The 21,159-nt window shown below is 40.5% G+C and overlaps 1 protein-coding gene across 1 annotated transcript in view; it reads right to left on the bottom strand.

Annotated features, from left to right (window-relative positions):
• saxo4 (stabilizer of axonemal microtubules 4) overlaps window positions 1-21,159 on the bottom strand; it is a 112,894-nt gene that overhangs the window by 63,361 nt on the left and 28,374 nt on the right. The window contains exons 3-6 of the mRNA XM_063063198.1: window positions 18,675-18,792; window positions 17,702-17,855; window positions 13,305-13,433; window positions 7,075-7,132 (exon numbers count right to left, since the gene is read on the bottom strand). Coding sequence (XP_062919268.1) covers window positions 7,075-7,132; window positions 13,305-13,433; window positions 17,702-17,855; window positions 18,675-18,792 — 459 coding nt within the window. The remainder of the gene's footprint in view (window positions 1-7,074; window positions 7,133-13,304; window positions 13,434-17,701; window positions 17,856-18,674; window positions 18,793-21,159) is intronic.

Genomic DNA, 21,159 nt, shown 5'->3' with positions numbered 1-21,159 from the left:
CCTCCTTTTCAAGGAAGAATCTAGTTCTATATTTGCCAACCTCACTAGTATTCTTCTGTCAGCAGAATTTCTTATGGCCCAGCATGAGCCTGGATTCTCAAATAAACTGATACCCTTCTGTGAGCCCTGCAACAGCTAGTGTAATGTTAAGTATACCTATTGAAGGCCACTAAATATGTATCTCGGAGGTCTTTTCTCCTATCCTATCGGATTCCCTTTTCTTCAGCCCTTTATCACTTTACCAGCTCTTTATCTTCTCACATCCTTCTCCTTTCATTCCCCCTCACCTGGACTCACCTAGCACCTGCCAGCTTGTGTTCCTCCCCCTCCTCTCACCTACAGTATTTATTCTGCCTTATGCCCCCTTCCACTCCAATCTTGATTGAGGATCTCAGCCCAAAACACCAAATGTTCATTTCCTTCCAGAGATACCTCTTGATCCGGCATTTTATGTGTTACTATCCATTGTCACATTTGTTTTAGATAGCTGACATATAATTAGATGAATACACAGTTCTAAAATAAATAGATTTATTATGCAGGTACTTTCACAAGATTAGAGGGAAATAGACAGGACAGTCTACCACGAACAGTTATGCCCACCCAGTTATGCTTATTGCAGCTCCGAAGGCGAGCACTTTGCTAAATTGGCAAAAATTTCAACAGGTAGGAGTGGAGGGAAAGAATCTTTCCTTTCTTTAGTTTAAGATGGGTCTAAAATCCATGTTACATGCCATTCTGTAGTACCACCCATAATCTTTACCAATATGATGAATGGCAGATCAAAAGCTGGATATTGGAGTATTTGCCCAATCTAGAAAATGAAATGAATGGATGGAATGAAAAACAAACTCAATCCATGTAAATGAAATGCTTCCACACCATATGTAATAAGACTGTCCAATTTACAGTTACAATTAACCAGAACTAGGGCTGTGGATAGTACTAAATAGTAAAGGGGATGGGTTGAACAGCTTGGAAAAGTATGGATAAACCAAAGGGAAGGAGAACACGGGGAGGATAAGGAAGACTCTAGAATAAAGAATGAAAAAAATGTTTAGAGAGGGATAAGAACTTAACTTCAGGCAATATGGAGGAAAAATTGAAAGGGGTGGTTAATACAGGATTGAAGGTGTTATACAGTTAGTGCAGTTAGAAATAGGCATCACTGAGTCACAGTTGAAAGAAGATCTCAGCTGGGAGCTTAATATCCAAGGATGCACATTGTATTGAACAGACAGATAGGTGGGCAGAGGAGGTGAGATGGTGTTGTTAGTAAAAACATAGAATCCAATCCTTAGAAAGAAGTGACAGAGGACAGAAGATGTAGAATCTTTGAAGGTAGAGCTAAGAAACAGAAGCTAACAAAAGAGTCAATCAGGGTTATATATAGGCCCTGAACAGTAGCAAGGATGTGGGGTACAAATTACAATGAGAGATAGAACAGGCATGTAAAAAGAGCAATGTTATTATAGTCATGGAGGATTTTAATGTGCAGGTAGATTGGGAAAATCAGGCTGAAGGTGAATCCTAAGAGAAGAAATAAGTAGAATGCTTACAAGATGGATTTTTAGAGCAGCTTGTGCTTGAGTCCACCAGGGAAGGGCAATTATGGATTTGGTGTTGTGTAATAAACCAGATTTGATGAGGTAAAGGAACCCTGAGAAGGCAGTGATCATGATATGACAGAATTCATCTTACAGTCAGAGGTGGAGAAGCTAAAATTGGATGCATCCATATTACTGTTGAGGTAACTACAGAGGCATGAGATACAAGCTGTTCAAAGTTAATTGCAAGGAGGCACTAGCAGGGATGATGGTAGTGCAACAATGGCTGGAGTTTGTGGGAGTAATCTAGAAGATGCAAGATCAGTTCATCCTAAAGAAGAAGAAGCATTCTGAAGGGACGATGTGGTAACTATGGCTAACAAGTGAAATCAAAGACAGCATAAATGTGGAAGAGGGGACATACAACAACATAACAAAAATTAGTAGGAAGTTAGAGGATTGGGAAGCCTTTCAACAGAAGGGAACCAGATAGCAATAAGGAGAGAAAAGATGAAATATGAAGATAGGCTAGCTAATAATATAAAAGAGGATACCAAAAGTTTTCTCAGCTATATAAAGAGTAAAAGAGATGGAAGATATTGGACAGCAGAAAAATTACACTGGAGAGTTAGTAATGGGGGACAAGGAAATGGTGGACAAACTGATTAAGTATTTTGCATCAGTTTTTACTGTGGAAGATGCCAGCAGCATGCCAGAAATTTGAGTGTCAGGGGCAGAGGTGAGAGCAGTCATTATTAATAAGAAGAATGTGCATGGGAAGCTGATAGTTTTGAAGGTAGGTAAGTCACTTGGACGAGATGGACTACACCCCGGGGTTCTAAAAGTGGTGGCTGATGAGATAGTGGTGGCATCACTAGTGATCCCTCAAGAATCATTAGATTCATAAAACATAGAACATAGAACACAGAAAGTAAAGCACAGTACAGTCCCTTTGGCCTATGATATTAAGCCAATCCTTTAACCTACGCCATTATCAGTCTAACTCTTCCCTCACATAACCACTATTTTCCTTTCATCCATATGCCTATCCAGGAATCTCTTAAGTGCCCGTAATATATCTGTCTCTACTACCACCACTGGCAGCATGTTCCATGAACCTATCACTCTCGGTGTAAAACTCCTAGCTCTGACATCCCCCATTCCCACCTCTAAACACCTTAAAGTCATACACCTTTTTATTAGACCGTAAGACCATAAGACCATAGACAAAGGAGCAGAAGTAGGCCATTCGGCCCATCGAGTCTGCTCCGCCATTTTATCATGAGCTGATCCATTTTATCCTTTTTAGTCCCACTGCCTCACCTTCTCACCATAACCTTTGATGCCCTGGCTACTGAGATACCTATCAATCTCTGCCTTAAATACACCCAATGATTTGGCCTCCACCGCTGCCAGTGGCAACAAATTCCATAGATTCACCACCCTCTGACTAAAAAAATTTCTTCGCATTTCTGTTCTGAAAGGGCGCCCTTCAATCCTGAAGTCATGCCCTCTCGTACTAGACTCCCCCATCATGGGAAACAACTTTGCCACATCCACTCTGTCCATGCCTTTTAACATTCGAAATGTTTCTATGAGGTCTCCCCTCATTCTTCTAAACTCCAAGGAATACAGTCCAAGAGTGGACAAACGTTCCTCATATGTTAACCCTCTCATTCCCGGATTCATTCTAGTGAATCTTCTCTGTACCCTCTCCATATATATTAGTAATATATACCCCAGCAAATAGTCTCTGGCTACACTCTATCTTTGCTTCTTATCTTGTACACGTCTATTAAGTTACCCCCTCATCCTCCTTCACTCCAAAGAATATGTTCTCTAATTCAGAGAGATTTGTGGAAAATCTCTTCAGCACCCTCTCTGAAGCTTCAACATCCTTCCTATAGTAAGGCAACCGGAACTGAACCCGATACTCAAAGCGTAGTCTAATTAGGGTTTTATAAAGCTGCAATAATACCTCTCAGTTCTTGAACTCTATCCCCTAACTAATGAAAGTCAACATACCCCTTCTTCACCACCCTATTAACCTGCATTGAAACTTTGAGAGATCTATGGACATGAACCCAAAGATCCCTCTGTTCCTCCTCAATGTTAAGAATCCTGACATGAACCCTTCCAAACTGAAACACTTTCAGATTGAACTCCAGCTGTGACTTTGCAGCTCTGCATCCTATCAATGTGCTATTGTAACCTACAGCAACCTTCTATACTATTCACAACACCACCAACCTTCATGTCATCTGCAAACCTATGAACCCACCTTTCTACTTCCTAATCTAAGTCATCTATAAAAATCACACAGAGCAGGAGCCCCAGAAAAATCCCTGCAGAATGGTCACCAACCTCCAGGCAGACAAATTTCTTTGGATCCCATGCTGCCTGACTTTCTGAAAGAGCTTACCACAAGGAATATTGTCAAGTGCTCTACTGAAGCCTCTATCCACTGCTTTGCCATCATCAATCTGCTTTGTCACTTCCTTAAAGAATTCAGACAAGCTCATAAGAAATAACCTGCCCCTCATAGCCACATTGACTACCCCTAATTAGGCTGTTTCTCCAACTGTTCTTAAATCCTGTCTCTAAGAATCTTCTCCAAATACCATCCACTGTTGTAAGAATCACTGGTCTATAATTTCTAGGATTATCCCTATTACCTTTCTTGAATAAAGGAATAAGATTTGACACCCTTCAATCCTCTGGCACTACTCTTATGGCCAGTTATTTTTGCAGCTTTCCAAATCTGACTCCAAATCTGCACCTCAGTCTCACTATTGTTATGGTTAGGCAGCAGTATCCATAGAATATTCCCAATAGAGTGATTACTCTCTTCTGTTTCTTACTTCTATCCACACTAACTCAGTAGACAATCTCTCCAGGATATCCTCCCTTTCAGAAGCTGTGATACTATCCCTAATTAGGAATACTATTGTTCCCATCTCTTTTACCTTCTTACCTGTCTCTTTGAAAATACCTAAACCTGGGAATGTCCAATAGCCATTCTTGCCCTGGTGACAGCCAAGTCCTCTGTAATGGCCACATTGGAGCTCCATGTAATGACCCATGCAAACTCTACGATCATCACCCTTGTTCTTGTTATTTCTTGCTTTAAAATAGACACATTTCAACCCATCAAACCAATTATAATTATTTCTTTTCCACTGCCTCTCCTTCCTCACACTCTCTACATGCTACCTTTACACCAACTTGCTTTAGCTGACCTGCCGCAAGGATTTAGGTCTCCCTCGAGTTTGGGTGTAATCCTTCCCTTTTGCACAGGTCACAGCTTCTACGAAAGAGATTCCAAAGATCCACAAGTCTGAAACTCTGCTCACCATACCAATTCTTCAGCCACACATTTATCTGCTAAACCATCCTATTCTTATTCTCACTGGCAAATGGCACAGGCAGCAATCCAGGGATTACCACCTTAATTTCAGTTTCCTAACTAGCTCACTATATTATCTCTTCAGGACCTCATTTCTTTTCTTACCTGTAGTATGTAACTGGTACCAATAAGCACCATAACTTCTGGCTGCTCACCCTCCCCCTTAAGAATGCTGTGGACTCAGTCTAAGACATCCCTAACCCTGCCATCTGGAAGGTAACTTACCATGCGGAAGTCTTTGTCATGTCCTGACATATCCTGTTTGTTCCCCTAACTATTGAATCTCCTAACACTACTGCCCTCCTCCTGTCCCTCTTTCCCTTCTGAGCCACAGCACCAGACCCAGTGCCAGAGACACAGTCACTGCGACTTTCCCCTGGTAGGTCGTGCCCCCCCCCCAACATTATCCAAAGCAGTGTTATTAAGGAGAATGACCACAGGGGTACTCTGCACTATTTACCTATTCCCTTTCCCTCTCCTGACTGTCACCGAGATGCCTGCCTCCTGCAACATAGTTGTGTCTATCTCCATGTAGCCCTTCTCTATCGCCTCTTCATTCACTGTATGAGCTGAGGGTTATCCAGCTCCATTTATGTATCATGGTCCATAAGGGGCTGTACACAGATGTACTTCTTGCAGTGGTAGTAATCAGGGAGACTAGAGATCTCCCAGATCTCCCACTTCTTGCATGAAGAGTACAGCTCTGACATGTGGTTAATTTTCACTACTCTAATGAGCATCAATATACAACAAAAGAAAGTCCTGACAGAAACCTCAAACTAGCTTTCACCTCTTCTAGCCAAATCCTGTTAAGCCAAAGAATCAGTTCCCCCACTCTAACCCTGTCCCATTCATGCAATGACTGTTCCCATAATGGCTGCTCCACTTAAACCCAACTTCTTTTTATTGGTTTTTCCAAGTGTTTGTTAACCAAGTGCAGAAATTCCCAACAGGTCTCATTTACTTTTTAATTCTGGCCTCCAATTTCTGTCTCCATATTCTCAATCTCTGCAATCTTTTCAAAAGACTGGAAAATTACAAATGTCACTCAACTCCTTATGAAGGAAGGGAGGCAAAAGGCAGAAAATCATAGGCCAGTTAACCTCACCTCAGCGGTTGGTAAGATGCTAAGAGTCTATTACTGAGATGAGGTTTTGGGTACTTGAAGGCACAAGATAAAATAAGCTGAGATCAATATGGTTTCCTATATGGGAAATACCGCTTGGCAAATCTGTTGGTATTTTTTGAGGAAATAAAAAGCAGGATAGACAAAGGCATATCAGCGGATGTTGATTACTTAGATTTCTGAAAGGTCTTTAACAAGGTGCTCCACATGAGGCTATTAAACAAGATAAGATCCCATGGGATTACGGGAAAGATACTAGCATGGAGAGAAGATAAGCTGACTGACAGGAGACAAAGAGTGGGAATAAAGGGGACCAGCAACTAGTGAAGCTCTACAGTGGTCCAAGTTAGATATGGTACTTCGCACTATATATTAATGACCTGAATTACAGAATTGTTGGCCTTGTGGTCAAGTCTGCAAATGACACAAAGAGAAATGGAGGGGCAGGTAATGTTGAGGAAGCAGGGAGTTTGCAGAAGAATTTGAACAGATTGGGAGAATGGGCAAAGAAATGGCGGGTGGAATGCCATGCAGGGAAGTATACAGTCATTCACTTTGGTAGAAGGAATAAAGGCAAAGGCTATTTTTTAAACATGAATTCAGAAATTGGAAGTCCAACATGACTTGGGAGTAATCATGCAGGATTCCCTAAAGATTAACGCAGTTTGAGTCGGTGGTAAGGAAGGCAAATGCAATGTTAGGATTCATTTCAAATGGTGGATCAGACTCAGTGCCTGAATGGCTTAATTCTGTTCCTATAGCTTAGGGTCTTATGGTCCAAATTCTTTGACGTTCTTAAGTAGTAACTGAAATCAATTAGATGAAAAGCAGACCAGTGAGTCAGGTTGTTGCCAATGTTAGAAAGTTGACAAAGATCCCCTCAAGTCTATGGTTTCATTCTGCAATATTACTGCATTTACAGTTGCTACAAGAACAGATGGTTCAGTTCTGTGTTTTAACATACAATAACATTTTAACACTTTTGAATTACATACCTGATGAATCCAGTGGCTTATATTTAGCATTATACTCAGTGGACATATAGAGTGGTCCCTGAAATGACAAAGAAGAAATGGTCAATTCACTTCAAAAGCCTACAGGGAGAACTCAATTCTGAGTTGTTTGTTATCCTTTACATCCTCAGCCCCAAAATTTTAATTTGTTCCCAGTACTGAAACCAACTGCTAATGAAAACACCTTCCATCTATCTACCTCATCTAAGTTAGCCCTGATCTTGTACATCTCTGTCAAATCACCTCTCAACCTTATCGCTCCGTTGTTGGTGCAGCCAAGCTGGAGTAGATAGCGTTACAGTAGTTATTTCAGGCTTTAGCAAGGAGAGGTCTGAGTAAGAAAAACTGAAAAGCTGTAGGTAGCTATATAGATATTTCCCCCCAGTTTATTTACTGTTTTCTTTCTTTTCTTTGCAAAATTAGAACAGTAGGGATGCAGGAAGGATAGTTGAATGCTCAAAATATACTGGAGGAACCAAAAGGCGAGGCAGTAAATGTACAGTCAACGTTTCAGACATCTGCAGATGTTGTCTTGTTTGATCGTTGAATGCTCCTCTAGTGGGATGTGGGAAGGCAGGAAGGTCTCCAGGTGCATCCAGCTGCACCTTCTAAAACTCTGTAATAAGGAGTTGGAGCTGGAGATGGAAGAACTCTGGATCCTTTGGGAGGCTGAGGTGATGATAGACAGGACAAGCAGAAAGGTAGTCACATCCATGGTGCAGGACACAGGAGACTGGGTGACAGTTAGGAAAGGGAAAGGGATTAAAAATTTAGTGCAAAGTACCCCTGTGGCCACCCCTCACAAAAACAGATATACTACTTTGGATACAGTTGGGGTGGGGGGAGTAACCTAGCAGAGGAAAGTCACAGCACTCAGATCTCTGGCACTGTGACTCAAAAGGAAAGGGGGGAGAAGGGGTAAGCTGTAGTGATAGGGGATTCATTAGTTCGTGGTACAGAAAAGAAGTTCTGTAGACGAGAAAGAGATTCCCGGGGGGTATTTGTCTCCCGGGTGCCAAGGTCCGGGACATCTCGGATTGAGTCCTCAACATTTTTAAGTGGAAAGGTGAGCAGCCAGAGGTCACAGTCCATGTAGGTACCAGTGACATTGGAATGTAGAATGACGAGGTTCTGCAAAGTGATTTCAGGGAGTTAAGTGCAAAGTTAAAGGACCTCCAGGGTTGTGATCTCAGGGTTGCTACCCATGTCATGTGCTAGTGAGGCCAGTAGTAGGAAAACCATGCAGTTTAGCACATGGCTAAGGATTCAGTATAGGAGGGTGGATGTCAGATTTTTGCAGCATTGGGCTTTCTTCTAGGGAAGCCAGGACCTGTATAGAAGAGAAAGTTTGCACCTAACCTGGAGAGGAAATAAATATCATAGTGGGAAGGTTTGCTAATGCTGCATGGGGTGCAGGGGCGGTTAAATTAGAGTTGCAGGAGGATGGGAACCAGAGTGCCAGAACAGAGAGTGAAGAGGTTGTGAAGACAGATATTGTTAAGACCTCAGACCATCAGGAATCAAAAGGTTGAGCATGGTACGACTAATGTCTGAGCTACGTATATTTCAATGCAATAAGTATTGTAGGAAAGACAGATGAGCTCAGGGCATGGATCAACACATGGAATCATGATATTGTAGCCATAGTGAGACTTAGTTGCAGGAGGGTCAGGACTGGTAGCTCAATGTTCCAGGGTTCCATTGGTTTAGATGCGACAGAGCAGGAGGGATTAAAGGGGGAGGAGTGGTGGTAGCAGTCAGGGAAAATGTCATGGCAATGCTCAGTCAGATCAGATGGAGAACACATCTAGTGAGGCTCTATGGGTGGAACTGAGGAATAAGGAAGGTACATCTACATAGCAGGTGTAGACAGGTAGGAACAAATGAGGTACTTATGGAGTATAAGAAATGCAAGAGAACACTTAAAGAAATCAGGATGGCTAAAAGAAGACATGAAGTTGCCCTGGCAGACAAGGTGGAGGAGATTCCTAAGGGATTCTACAGATATGTTAAGAACAAAAGGATTACAAAGGACAAAACTGGATCTCTGGAATGGTAATCTATGTGAGCAGCCAAAAGGGATTGGGAAGAACTTAAATGGAGTTTTTGCAACTGTGTTAACTCAGGAGATGGACACATGAACTATAGATGTGAGGTGTTACGTACCCCGTAACTGGGTTGCCAAACCAGCAGAAATGGATCACTCAGTTGGAGTCTGGAGTACTAGAACTAAGAAAGTTTTATTAAAGAAACGAGCAACACAGTAATCGAAAGGATAATAAATGCAACAGTTCAACAATGATAACCACACATGTGCACAGAATTAAGATAACAGCATCAATCAAGCTCTATCGTTGTCTAGGGGTAAATGACCAAATTTCAAAATGACTCAAAGTTCAGTCCAGTTCAGTTCGCAGTAATCGTTGCCATGGCGAGGGACAACGTGGGGGAAGAGAGAGATAGAATAGGAACAACTGATCATTCAGAACACTGCTTCACTCACAGACCAGCAAGATGGCTCACAGACCAGCGAGATGGCTCACAAACAGCTTTTGGGCGGGTCCTTGGTGATGTCACCTGAGGTCACCGACTGTGACCCCTCCTCCAGATGCGGTCGATCCTCTGCAGTGAACCCGGCACCCAGGCAAGGGCGGACACACACCGGGTTCCCGCTGATCGTACCTTTCCACCCTTGTCGTTGTCTGGCACTTCTCACCCACTCGTGAGAGGCGCACCGCTTCCAGGGTCTCGTTACCTCGGGTGGCGTGTGTCCTGTCTTAGCGAACCTGTCCCCTTTTTATCCCCCTGCTGGGGTATCGCCTGTCCATCACTTCAAACAGTTCAGGGTTCAAAGGGGGAGCCGCTCCAGACAGCTCTTCCTCCCACATCCCTCCATTACACATCTCCAGACGCTGCTCCATTGTTCCTTATCTCTCCTTCCCCTGAGGGCAGGTGGCAGACCAACTGCTGATGCCACTGATGCTAGCCCAGGCCAGCAAACATCTTAATTTTATGTGTATTCTCGTAACAGAGGCAAAGCAGCATTGAGGTCATTGGCCCGATACAGATTACAGCGGAGGAGGTGATTGCTGTATTGAGTACAGGAGATGGGATGTTATGTTAAAGTTGTAAAAGATGCTGGTAAGGCCTAATTTGGAGTATTGTGTGCAGTTTTGGTCACCTATGTACAGGAAAGATGTAGGTTGAAAGAGTACAGAGAAAATTTACAAGGATGTTGCTGGGACTGGAGGAACTGAGTTATAAAGAAAAACTGAATAGGTTAGGACCTTATTCCTTGGAATGTAGATGATTGAGGGGAGATTGGATAGAGGTATTTGCATTATGGGTATAAATGGTGTAAAGACAATACAGGCTTTTTCCACTGAGGCTGAGTAGGTCATGGCTCAAGGGTGAAAGGTGAAAAGTTTAAGGCGAACATGAGAGGAAACTTCTTCACTCAGAGGGGCGTGAGAGTGTGGAACGAGCAGCCAGCACAGCAGTGCATGCGAACTGGAGTTCAATGTTAAAGTTGTTTAGATAGGTACATGGATGGTAGGGGTATGGAGGGCTATGGTCTAGGTGCAGGTTGATGGGAATAGGTAGTGTAAGTGGCTTGGTATAGACTAGATTGGCCAAAGGGCCATTTCTGTGCTGTACTTTTCTATCATCCTTTGACCCTAAGAGAGCAACTTCAGTTTCTCCAGTATTTCCAGTCATTGACAAGAACTAGATACAATATTCCACTTGTAGTCTCTTCACAATTTTATTTGAGTTCAACATAACTTCCTTTCTTTTATTCCATGCCCCTGTTCATGACTCCCAGGTTCCTAGACGCATTACTAACTACTCTCTCACACTTTGACTCTGTTTGAGCCATCCTTCTGTTATCACAACTTTACAAAAATCCCACTCACCACCAGTCTGAGCCACCGCTCTGTTGGCTTTTTCACACACACATTCCAAACTTATTTTTGTGTTCTTCACAATTGTTCCTCATCTGTTTTCATCCTATACAGCACAACTTCCTTCTCCCCTACTCTTTGACTCTCGAATTACTTTTTGCAACACTTTATAATCGTTTGCTCCACCTATCCCTTAGCCAATTTAGTTAAACTCACCACAAACATGCCATGTTAAGGCTCAGTTTATCATCCATATTTGGTTGCTGAGCCCCAAGAATCCTGCACTTTTTCCAAGGATTAATATGCCTGATCTTCAAATGTTTATATTGATTAACATGTGGCACCAGATGTATGTAATAGAGCGATAACATCAAGGTCCTACTTCTTAACTTTCAACCTAGCTCCTTAAATTCTGAAATGAGCATTAAAAATAAAAAATGGAGTTACTGATAAAAAGGAACAATCCTGATGGTTACAAAATTAAAGCAATGCCAAAAAATTAATGAAATTCTGTTGGTATTTAATCATATCTGACAATCGGATAGTCATTATGAAAGTAAACCGTCTGAAATACTCCCTTCTAAAAGCTTTTTTTTCCTAGAAGAATTACATATAATGTTAGAATAAGGTGGTATGAGTTACAACATTTTCTCCAAGATTAACTTCCTTTAATATAGTATCATTAATGTAATAGAAATTCCTCCAAAAGCTTCACAAATTTGTTTCCAACTAAAAACAAAACTTCAAGGCCAAGATATTGGAAAAAGATCAAAAGATTTATCTAAGAGGTACGTGCTAAGGAATCCATTGAAGGAGGGAGGAGCAGATCCAGTAGCTGGGGGCTTGAGAGCTGAAGGTCATATTGCTAGTGGAAGAGAGTTTATAATGAGGAATCAGGCAAAATAAAGAAAAAAACAAAAAGTAAAGGAACACAGGTATCTTGCAGGGATATGGAGCTGGTGGAGATTGAAGAGTAGGAAAGAGAGAGGTTTGGAAATAGTGATGAAAATTTGAGGCATTGCTTAACTGTGCACCTCAGTGGTGCAGCAGTTCATGCCACATCGTTCCAAAGTTTGACACTAACTTAGTTGTTACTCCTTCTCCTGTGACTATGTGAGTTTGCTCAGGGTGCACCTCTTTCCACCCACATCCCAAAAAACTTGCTGGAAGGTTAGCAGGCAGCTATATATTAACCCTAGAATAGATGGACGGCAGGAGAATCAGTGGGAAGAAAATGAACAGGGGAATAAGTGGGGGAATGGACTGGGAGATGCCATGGACTTAATGGGTCAAGTGGCGTAAGAAATTATAAGAACATGAGAAATACGAGTTGATATAGGTCAGCAGGCACAACAGTGATGACTGAATGGGAATTAAGTCATGGGCTGCCAAACATACACAATTCAATGTTTAGGGAGCAAGACCAAGGTCAGCCTGGAGTGCATTTCCAATGCAAAGTTCAAAGGCAACAAAGTCTTGGGTGAGGAATGCAGCAGTGGATGAGTGAGGGAGGGGTGATAATAACAATATAAAGGAGATGAAGCAGATGATCTTAACTATGGTTCAAACTTGAAGTGTGAATCTCAGCTCAAGATCAAATATGACACCAAGGTTGTTAACAGTTTTGTTCATTTCCGACCGTTGTCAGGCAGTGCAACAGAGTCCACAGTGTTGAACGATCTGTGAGGTAGAGAAAGGATGCAAGTTGGTTCTTCCCAATATCAAGCAGTGGAAATTTCTGTTTATTTAAGATGTCAAACAAAGATTTTGTTAAAAAATGATAAAGAGCCTGTGGAAGGGTTGAGAGAAGGAGCAGTGAGAACATAAAACTTGACCCATTCCTTGTTATGCATCAACGTTAAAATTCATTTAAAATGTTTCTTCTTTTCTTTTTTTAAAAGTGATATCATAGAACATTAAATTCTAAAAAAAAGTTACAAAATAACAATACCTTGCTCAACAGTTGACTTTTATATTCTGCATTTGAGCGGAAACATCTTACTTGAGCAAATCGTTGACCCTTTCCCCTTAAAGACCAAATGCAGGTCATAAGTGTTTTTCACTAGACATTGCATTAATTAAAGCAATACAGCTTCAACCAGTGCCTGTTGTTCTTGATACTGGACCCCATAGATGTGAGTGAAGTTGATCCAAGATAGCTTAGTCCCAAATGAACTTCGGAATCTGAATGTAGGTATTCATTCTTTGCGCTCATGTGAAGTGAATTTTGGAGAATAGTTGGTAACTGGATCAAGTACATCCAATACATGTTGCACTGTGTATCCACCAGCTAAGACATTCTGTACTTACATGACCTCTATTCTCTTGCATTACTGGGTCCTTTGATTGAATTTGATGTAGTAATGGTACATGCTTGGGCTGAATTCCTGTGATAAACGATGGTCCATGATCTTTCGTATCAGTATGAACCTCTTTCATCTGTGTGATAGAGGTGAAAAATCAACTAACACACGTTACAAATGCAATATTTCATAAGCATGCAGAGTTAAAGGCTAAAACACATCAATCGGTCCTTGATTTGCTGAAATTAAAAATTATAGAAACCAAAAGCATATCCACTCATATAAAGTATAATTTGATTAGGACATAAAATATCTAGGATTATCTAAGTGGCCAGACCCAAAGTTTGGAAAAGTTGCCTATACTCTTCCAGCCCTCAAAGTCCTCAGACTCATGATAATCAAACAGCTGCTGGTGCTGTAAATCTGAAATTTAAAAAAAGGTACTGGAAATATTCAGCAGTATAGGCAGCACATGTGGTTATGGAAAGACACAGTTCAGATCTAAGAGTAGGATCCTTAAGGAACCGAAGAGCTAATCCAAGTGTGGAGCTTGGTGATGTGAATGAGGTCCTGACAGAATACTTGTCATCTGTATTCACCAAGCAGAATGACATGAAATGTAGTAAGTTCTGGAAGGGAACTGTTACAAGTTTAGACAGTGTCTGTCTTAAGGGAGCAGGGTGCTGTAAGAGAATGCATAAGAGATAATAAGTCCCCAGTGCTTGATGAAATCTATCCCAGCATTCTGTGAAAAGCAAGGAACAAGATACCTGGTGCACCTCACAGAGATTCTCGGCATTTTTCTTTAGGTTTTGTTAGGTGAGGTATTGGAAGGTTTTTAGTGCTATTCTGTTTTTTAAGAAGGGAAGTAGGGCTAATACCTCACCTACAAGTTAGTGAGCTTTACATCAAGTAGTAAGGAAATTACTGCAGAAAATTCTAAGCAATGGGATTAATGATATTTGGAAAAGCACGGGCTGATCTGGAATATTCAGTATAGATTTGTGCAAGGGAAGAATTGTTTCACTAATTTGATTGAGGTATTAAAGAGGTAAATAAAGAGCCTGATAAAGCAGGGTGATAAACTGGCCACAAGGACTTCTCTCCCCCTGACCTGAGGAGCAAGCAATACCTCAACTCCTTTCCTCTTCCCCATTTAGTATCTGTGTTATCATGGGTGCATAATAAAGAATTTCAGCTCCAGTGGGCAATACGAGGGATTCACCAGAAACCGACAGTTACGATGGTGACCTGGTGGCACGTGCACATGGGGTTGAGCAGCAGTTCAGTAATAAAATGTTACGTAAACCCACGCCAGATTTGTCTTCAGTAAGAACAAATATAACAGGATCTATTGCAGCACGTGTGAAAGAGTTTATGATGTTACAAACTCAATTTTAAATTACATTCTATATGTCAAACACTTCTATTAGTCAAATAATCCACCAAGCAGCCTGTCACTGGTATGGGAAAAGGAGTTGAGGGGAAACCCAAGTGCACAAGAAGAAATGAAATATATGAAAATCCCATAATGAACAGCACCAGAGATTCAGGTCACTTGTTCTACATGGCAACAACACTACCTGCTGCACAGCAACACCTACCATATATGACATCAAGGTGTTCCTATTTAGGACAGTATTGTTTGTGGATAATCAATTCCAGAAAATATCAGGCACCCCTATACCTGTGCAGTCTGAATTTCTTTTTTTTTTCTCTCTATTTTGCTGAGATTTTTCTCTCAGATGGAATTAAAGTTCACTTAAAAGAAATCAATTGTTCTTCCATTTTCCTACTCTAGTTACTGGTGGAGAGAAAAAATGCATGCATTTACTAGCTGCTGATGGATCCAAAGCTCTTTTAGAAGTCAAGAAAGAGGCATAAAACTTGTTGCTTCATGATCATTTTATTAAGAGTTTACAGAACAAAGAAAACAGAAAAAGAACAGTGATAGAGGTATACTAATTGAAAAAGACAGCGGAATAAAGATGGTACGAAGCATAAAACAGCTATTTTTATACCACAGAGATAGGAAAATTTTCATTCATATCTTTGCTACAATGGAGGAACTACCGCGTGGAACATCCCCCAAAACATACAGGACTGGCCTCTGGCAACAAACAGAAGCCAGAACCTCACCAAACAATACAGTGCAAGACCCCACAGAAATGTTGCCAGACGGGGCACTGCTTGACAGACGGAAGTGGTGCACTCTCAACAGAGCGAGAGCGGGAGTTTGTAGGATGGGAGACAATATGGTGAAGTGGGGATTAAAGACCAGCAAATCCTGTGAGTGTGGTGAAAGAGTGCAGAACATTGAACATGTTCTACGCAACTGCCCTCTCTCACCTGATTTAGCTGACACTGACCTGCTCAACATCAACCAAACAACACTGCCCCTTCCCTCTTCAGTCCTGACAAAGGGTTCCAGCTCAAAACGTTGACTGATCGGATGCTGCCCGACCTGCTGAGTTCCTCCAGCGTGTTGTAAGTGTTGCTTTGGCCCCAGCATCTGCAGAGTATTTTGTGTTAACCGAACAACACTAGAGTGGCTGGCAGTCTGGTGTGACAAGCTATGATGATGATATCCATAGATAAGAATTAACCAATTTGAAAGCTATTATTCAATAATGCAGCACCATGTTAACAAATATGAAAGCACTTATTCACTTTCTGCAGAACTTTCCAGAATTATACTTTGTATAGCCAGCAGAGGCATATTAAACGGCTATGTGCATGTAGGAACTACTTAAAAACCAAGCCTATAATTGATTGTTAAAATGCAAATAAAATAACAACTAAACAGTCTAATCTAAGAATTAAACAGTTGATTTCACACACAACACAAACTTTTCTATTTCTCCACAAATTACCCTTGTACTCTGAGCATTCTCAAAGTGATGAAAGGAAGTGTTGCATGCATTTGTATGTGAGAGCTAAGTTTTCTGCCATGCAACAAAAATAAAAATAAATTAACTGAATATTTTGGACACTTTTTTCCTAATGAAAAACAAATTTTGCCTTGCAGGTTAACTTAGACAGTGGAACAAACTGTTGATTCAAAGAGTTATGAAGACTGTTGATATCTTTGCGTTACTGATGTCTGCTCTTTAGCCCTAAGTTCTTGGAGTCATAAAATCAGATCTTTGGAGATGAAAAATATAAAGATCAGCAACATGATCTTTCTTTAAATTGCCTGAGTGGAATAAAACAAAGTGTTCAATCAACTTTGGTTACAGCTATTTAATTTCAACTTTCTCTGCCAAAAGAGTAGCTATGTTTGTAGCAGTTAATATGACATTTTTTGTAAATTTTAGCATTCCTTATTATGAAATATTATGGCATTGGCACATGGGAATCTGTTTTCTTTTCCAGTTGCAGATGGTGAGAGAAGATTACAAAGTGTATTTTACATATGCTGCTGTGACACATGTTCAATAATTGTTAATCTGCTAACATAATTCATAATGACTTAATCAAGTTGAGCTCCCAAACACACTTAAAGCTTTATATTGGGAGCTTGCATCGTAACTGAAAAATGGCTTGCCACCAAACAAGCCTACTGAAAAAATTTATGCGTTCTTTCACAGATAATTAGTCACATGTATAAAGGTTTCATAAACAAGCAAGTTTCTCTGGATCCCATGCTTCTTGACTTTCTGAATGAGCCTTCAATAGGGAACCTTAGCAAATGCATTACTAAAATCTATATACACCACATCCACTGCTCTATCTCATTAATGTGCTTTGTCATATCCTCATAGAATTTGATCAGGCTCATTAGACATGACCTGCCCCTCACAAAGTCATGCTGACTATCCCTAATCAGACTGCTTCTCCAAATCCTCATGAACCCTGTCCCTAAGACTTTTGTCCCATAACTTGCACATTACTGAAGTAAGACTTACTTGTCTATAATTTCCAGTGTTATCCCAACTCCCTTTCATTAACAGAGAAATAGCATTTGACACCATCCAATCATCTAGTACTATTCCTGTGGCCAGTGAGGATGAAAAGATCATCACCAAATGCACAGCAATCTCTTCTCTTGCTTCTCATAGTAAACTAGGCTTTACCATTGGGCTCCAGGAACTTTCCTTGTTCTGGCATATAAGATAGGTTCAGTACATTGAAATAAACCTTGAAATTTCTCTCTAGGAGCCCAATGCAACTCAGCCCAACTTTCCAAGAACACCTTGTCCTGCCTTATTTTTATACTTGACCACTTTCATGTTTCAGTTTCCTATCAAAAGATGCTGAATTGCTGCCAACTTTGTGTTTAATTTGTATTGCTCAGTCAAAACTCCAATCAGAATCTGGATCCAGTATTAGAAAAGAAAGGTAATTTCTAACCAATTAAATCACTAGACCCAAAAGCTTTTCAAGTTTTGAATGTTTTCTTACATCTTTGAGGAATGGGAAGTTCAATGGCTTTGTCCGCATGAATCCACTGCCTATGGAATGTAACTTATGAGGAAAATCTTCTTTTCCATCTGGGTGTCCATAAGGAACAAAGTGTTTCTTGGTTATTGAGCGACAGTTATCTTGCAAAAGTTGCCTGAAGGGAACAGTACAGAAAGATAAAGTTAAATATTTCAATCTATTCATCCCTACCTAACTAATTTCAATCTGTTGGCCTGTTGTTTCCCGCATGCTACACTCTGCATTGCTCTGCTTTAAGTTTTATTTTCCAACCATGTGCCATCTCCATTAACCTGTCCATGAACCAGAGGCATGAAAGATTCTGCCACCACTGGAAATCTTGAACAATACCCATAAAATGCTGGGGGATCTCAGCATGTTATCCACTCTTACCCAAGGACTGGATTCCCAAGTTTTTCTATAGAGGAGATATAGTATAGGACAGGTCTTATATTGTCTATAGAGGAAATTAAACTGTTGCTGTTTCAGGCTATGTCTTGAAGGGGTCTCAGCCGAAATGTCAACTGTTTATTTTCCTCCATAGATGCTGCCTGACCTGCTGAGATCTCCAGCATTTTGTCTGTGTTAACCTGCCTGTGAAATTCTGTAATCTTCCTAACAGCTGGACAAACCACAAATATTATTGTACAATTAGACCCAGAGCAAACTCACTCATTCCATGAGGAGGATGTACATAGACTCCTTACAGAGGATGCTGGGATTGAACTCCAAACTCCAATGTCATAACATTAATAACATCACGCTAACTGTCATGCTTCCAAGATGCATAATGGTGTAACGTCACATAATGGTGCTGGATACCAGAAACGTTCTGTACCTTTCACCATTTTCTGTTTTTACTCCTAATTCCTTCTGACTCAGACTATCAAAGTCAATAAAAAATTAATGTTTTGATACATAATTCAATCAACTGCATTTATTAAGGTCCTCTTACCCAAGGACTGGATTATCAAGTCTGCCTATAGAGGATGTGTAGTGTAGGACAGGTCTTATATTTGTGACATATCCTGCTCCAGAATGCACACCTGTCCTGGGTACAAAGTGTTCATGACCTAGAAGACAAATACATCATTATTATTGACTTGATCTTTGCCTTTTTTTTTCCTGCTTCACTCAATCTCCCCAACCTAAAACTGCAAGATCATAAAATTCTCCATGAATGCCACTGTGGTTTATTAGTTGATTTTCAGATGTAAAACTTAATTAGTGGAGAATCGGGGTGATTAAAGTATATCCCTGTAACCTTTCCAAAAATTGATGAAAAGGAAAGCTACAAGTAGAAGCATCTAAAGATGCAGTTTGCCCATAGAAAGTGATTTGATCAGCTTTCAGCTATGTCTTCTAATAAGTTAAATGATGTGTGATATTAATAACAATCTCATTAAAGTTATGCCTGCCAGGAGTGCATATCAGCAAACTGCTCAATCAAAGGCCATAATTTTAAAAGTAATTTGCCTACACTGCTGGCAGGCATGGTAAAACTTTAGAAGCAGCAAAAGTGAAAAAGGATTCTGTTTCTACCTGATAAGTTGGCATTGGAGACTACTTGAAGAAATATGCATTTTGTATTAGCAAAACATGTAAACACAACACAAAAAAATTAGAATGATCTTAGAAAGCGCTCTCAGTAAAACATAATTGAATCCAGGGATGCAAACCACAGTCATTTTTCCAGTATTAAACCTTCAAGGTGGAATAAATAATGTAACATAGGCACCGTGTAGAGCAAAGGTGATGATGTTCCATTCTCTTCAACCTCTTCCAGTTCTGATCTCTGTTGTAGAAGGGTGTTTTATAACTGCCCATCTTCATCATCTTATCTATGCATCTAGCCTTCACACAAAAGTCTAGAAATTTACTACCATCAAGCAAACCAAGACTGGATGTCGGTGTTTGGCAAGGTGGGACTATACTAGATAATGAATACATCTGTTAATGGGCCACTAGACAATTACAATAATATTTTACATGCTGTAAGATGGTGGTTGATTTTCACAATGGTTCTATGGAATTTATTAAAGCTATTGCATTGTTAATGGTTTGATGAGTTTTCTCCTAGTGGATTGGAAGCAAAATAAACAGAATAAGTATGAATCTAAATAATCTAAACAGTCATACTTGTCACACAAGTGCACTGATTTGTAAATAACATTCTGGAAATTTCTAAAGCACATGTTTAATAAAGTCATTAACCACCTGATGTTTGCAGATGAAAGATTTCTTTGGTCTGAATAGCTTTGCAGGTGTTTTGTTTCATTGTTTTGCATTTGACTATAGTTATACAGAGAAGTGTTAACATTTCTATTAATAATACAGGTGGGCCTATGTATCATAGGCCAGGGTGCCACTGATGCTCTGCTTGGCCACTTGCAAACCTAGGTATTTTCCAAATTCGGTCAGACATTTTTTTGATGGAACACGAGACTATTGGTTGAACACCTCTGACTGAACAAAGGTGAAGTTTGACAGATGACTTAATTCCCTCCCACACACACCAAGAACAATCTCTGGAAATTTCACACCATAGACCCAGATCCAAAAGGAAGGGTCTCAACCCAAAACGTCAACTGTCCATTTTTGTTCCACAGCTGCTGCCTACCTGGTTGAGTTCTTCCAACAGCTTCTTTTTTGTTCCAGATTCCAGCATCTGCAGATTCTTGAGTCTCCACAGCCACAGTCATTGTTTTCATAAATATCAATATCTGAATTTAACTTAATCACAAACAAGTGAAAATCTGTAGATGCTGGAAATCCGAGCAACACACACAAAATGCTGGAAGAACTCAGCAGGCCATTCAGTATCTATGGAAAAGAGTACTGTCCACATTTTGGCCCGAAACTCTTCGGCAGGCCTGGCCTGCTGAGATCCTCCAGCATTTTGTGTATGTTGTTCTGAATGTAACTTGCTAAACAACACTGTAGTCCAGATTCATTCTGCCCTATGGATAGTGAGGGAATACTCCAATCCAATTTAAGCTTCCATGAATATGAACAGAAGAAGCAAGTTCTGTTTCAGTTTCAGAATTGTAATTAATCCCTTACTTCAACTATAAGTACTGGTAACTTGGAAATTATGATAACACACTCATTGTAGGTCACGACCTTGATCTAACTTGAAGTTCAATGCACTTTTGCATTTAACCTAGCTCCCTCCATTCACTCCACTATTCTTTCCTAGGTCTTCCTCATCCAGAGGCTTCTGCTACTCAGTAGAAACACCTGCTGACCTGATCAGAAGGCAATTGTCAGTAGCTGGGGCAGGGTAATGATGGATCCTGCTCTTACAGAATAGATGATTGTGTTCTGAGGCTGTTGGGTGTGGTGTGTCTTGCAGAATAAATGAGTGTACAGTGTGCTGGACCACATAAATGTCAGATAAGAATAATGGTTCTTGAAAAGTAGAGTGATGGGTATATATG

This window comes from Mobula hypostoma, chromosome 11, assembly GCF_963921235.1.
Source record: "Mobula hypostoma chromosome 11, sMobHyp1.1, whole genome shotgun sequence".
Lineage (NCBI taxonomy): Eukaryota > Metazoa > Chordata > Chondrichthyes > Myliobatiformes > Myliobatidae > Mobula > Mobula hypostoma.
This window is presented reverse-complemented; position numbering and strand designations above follow the sequence as displayed.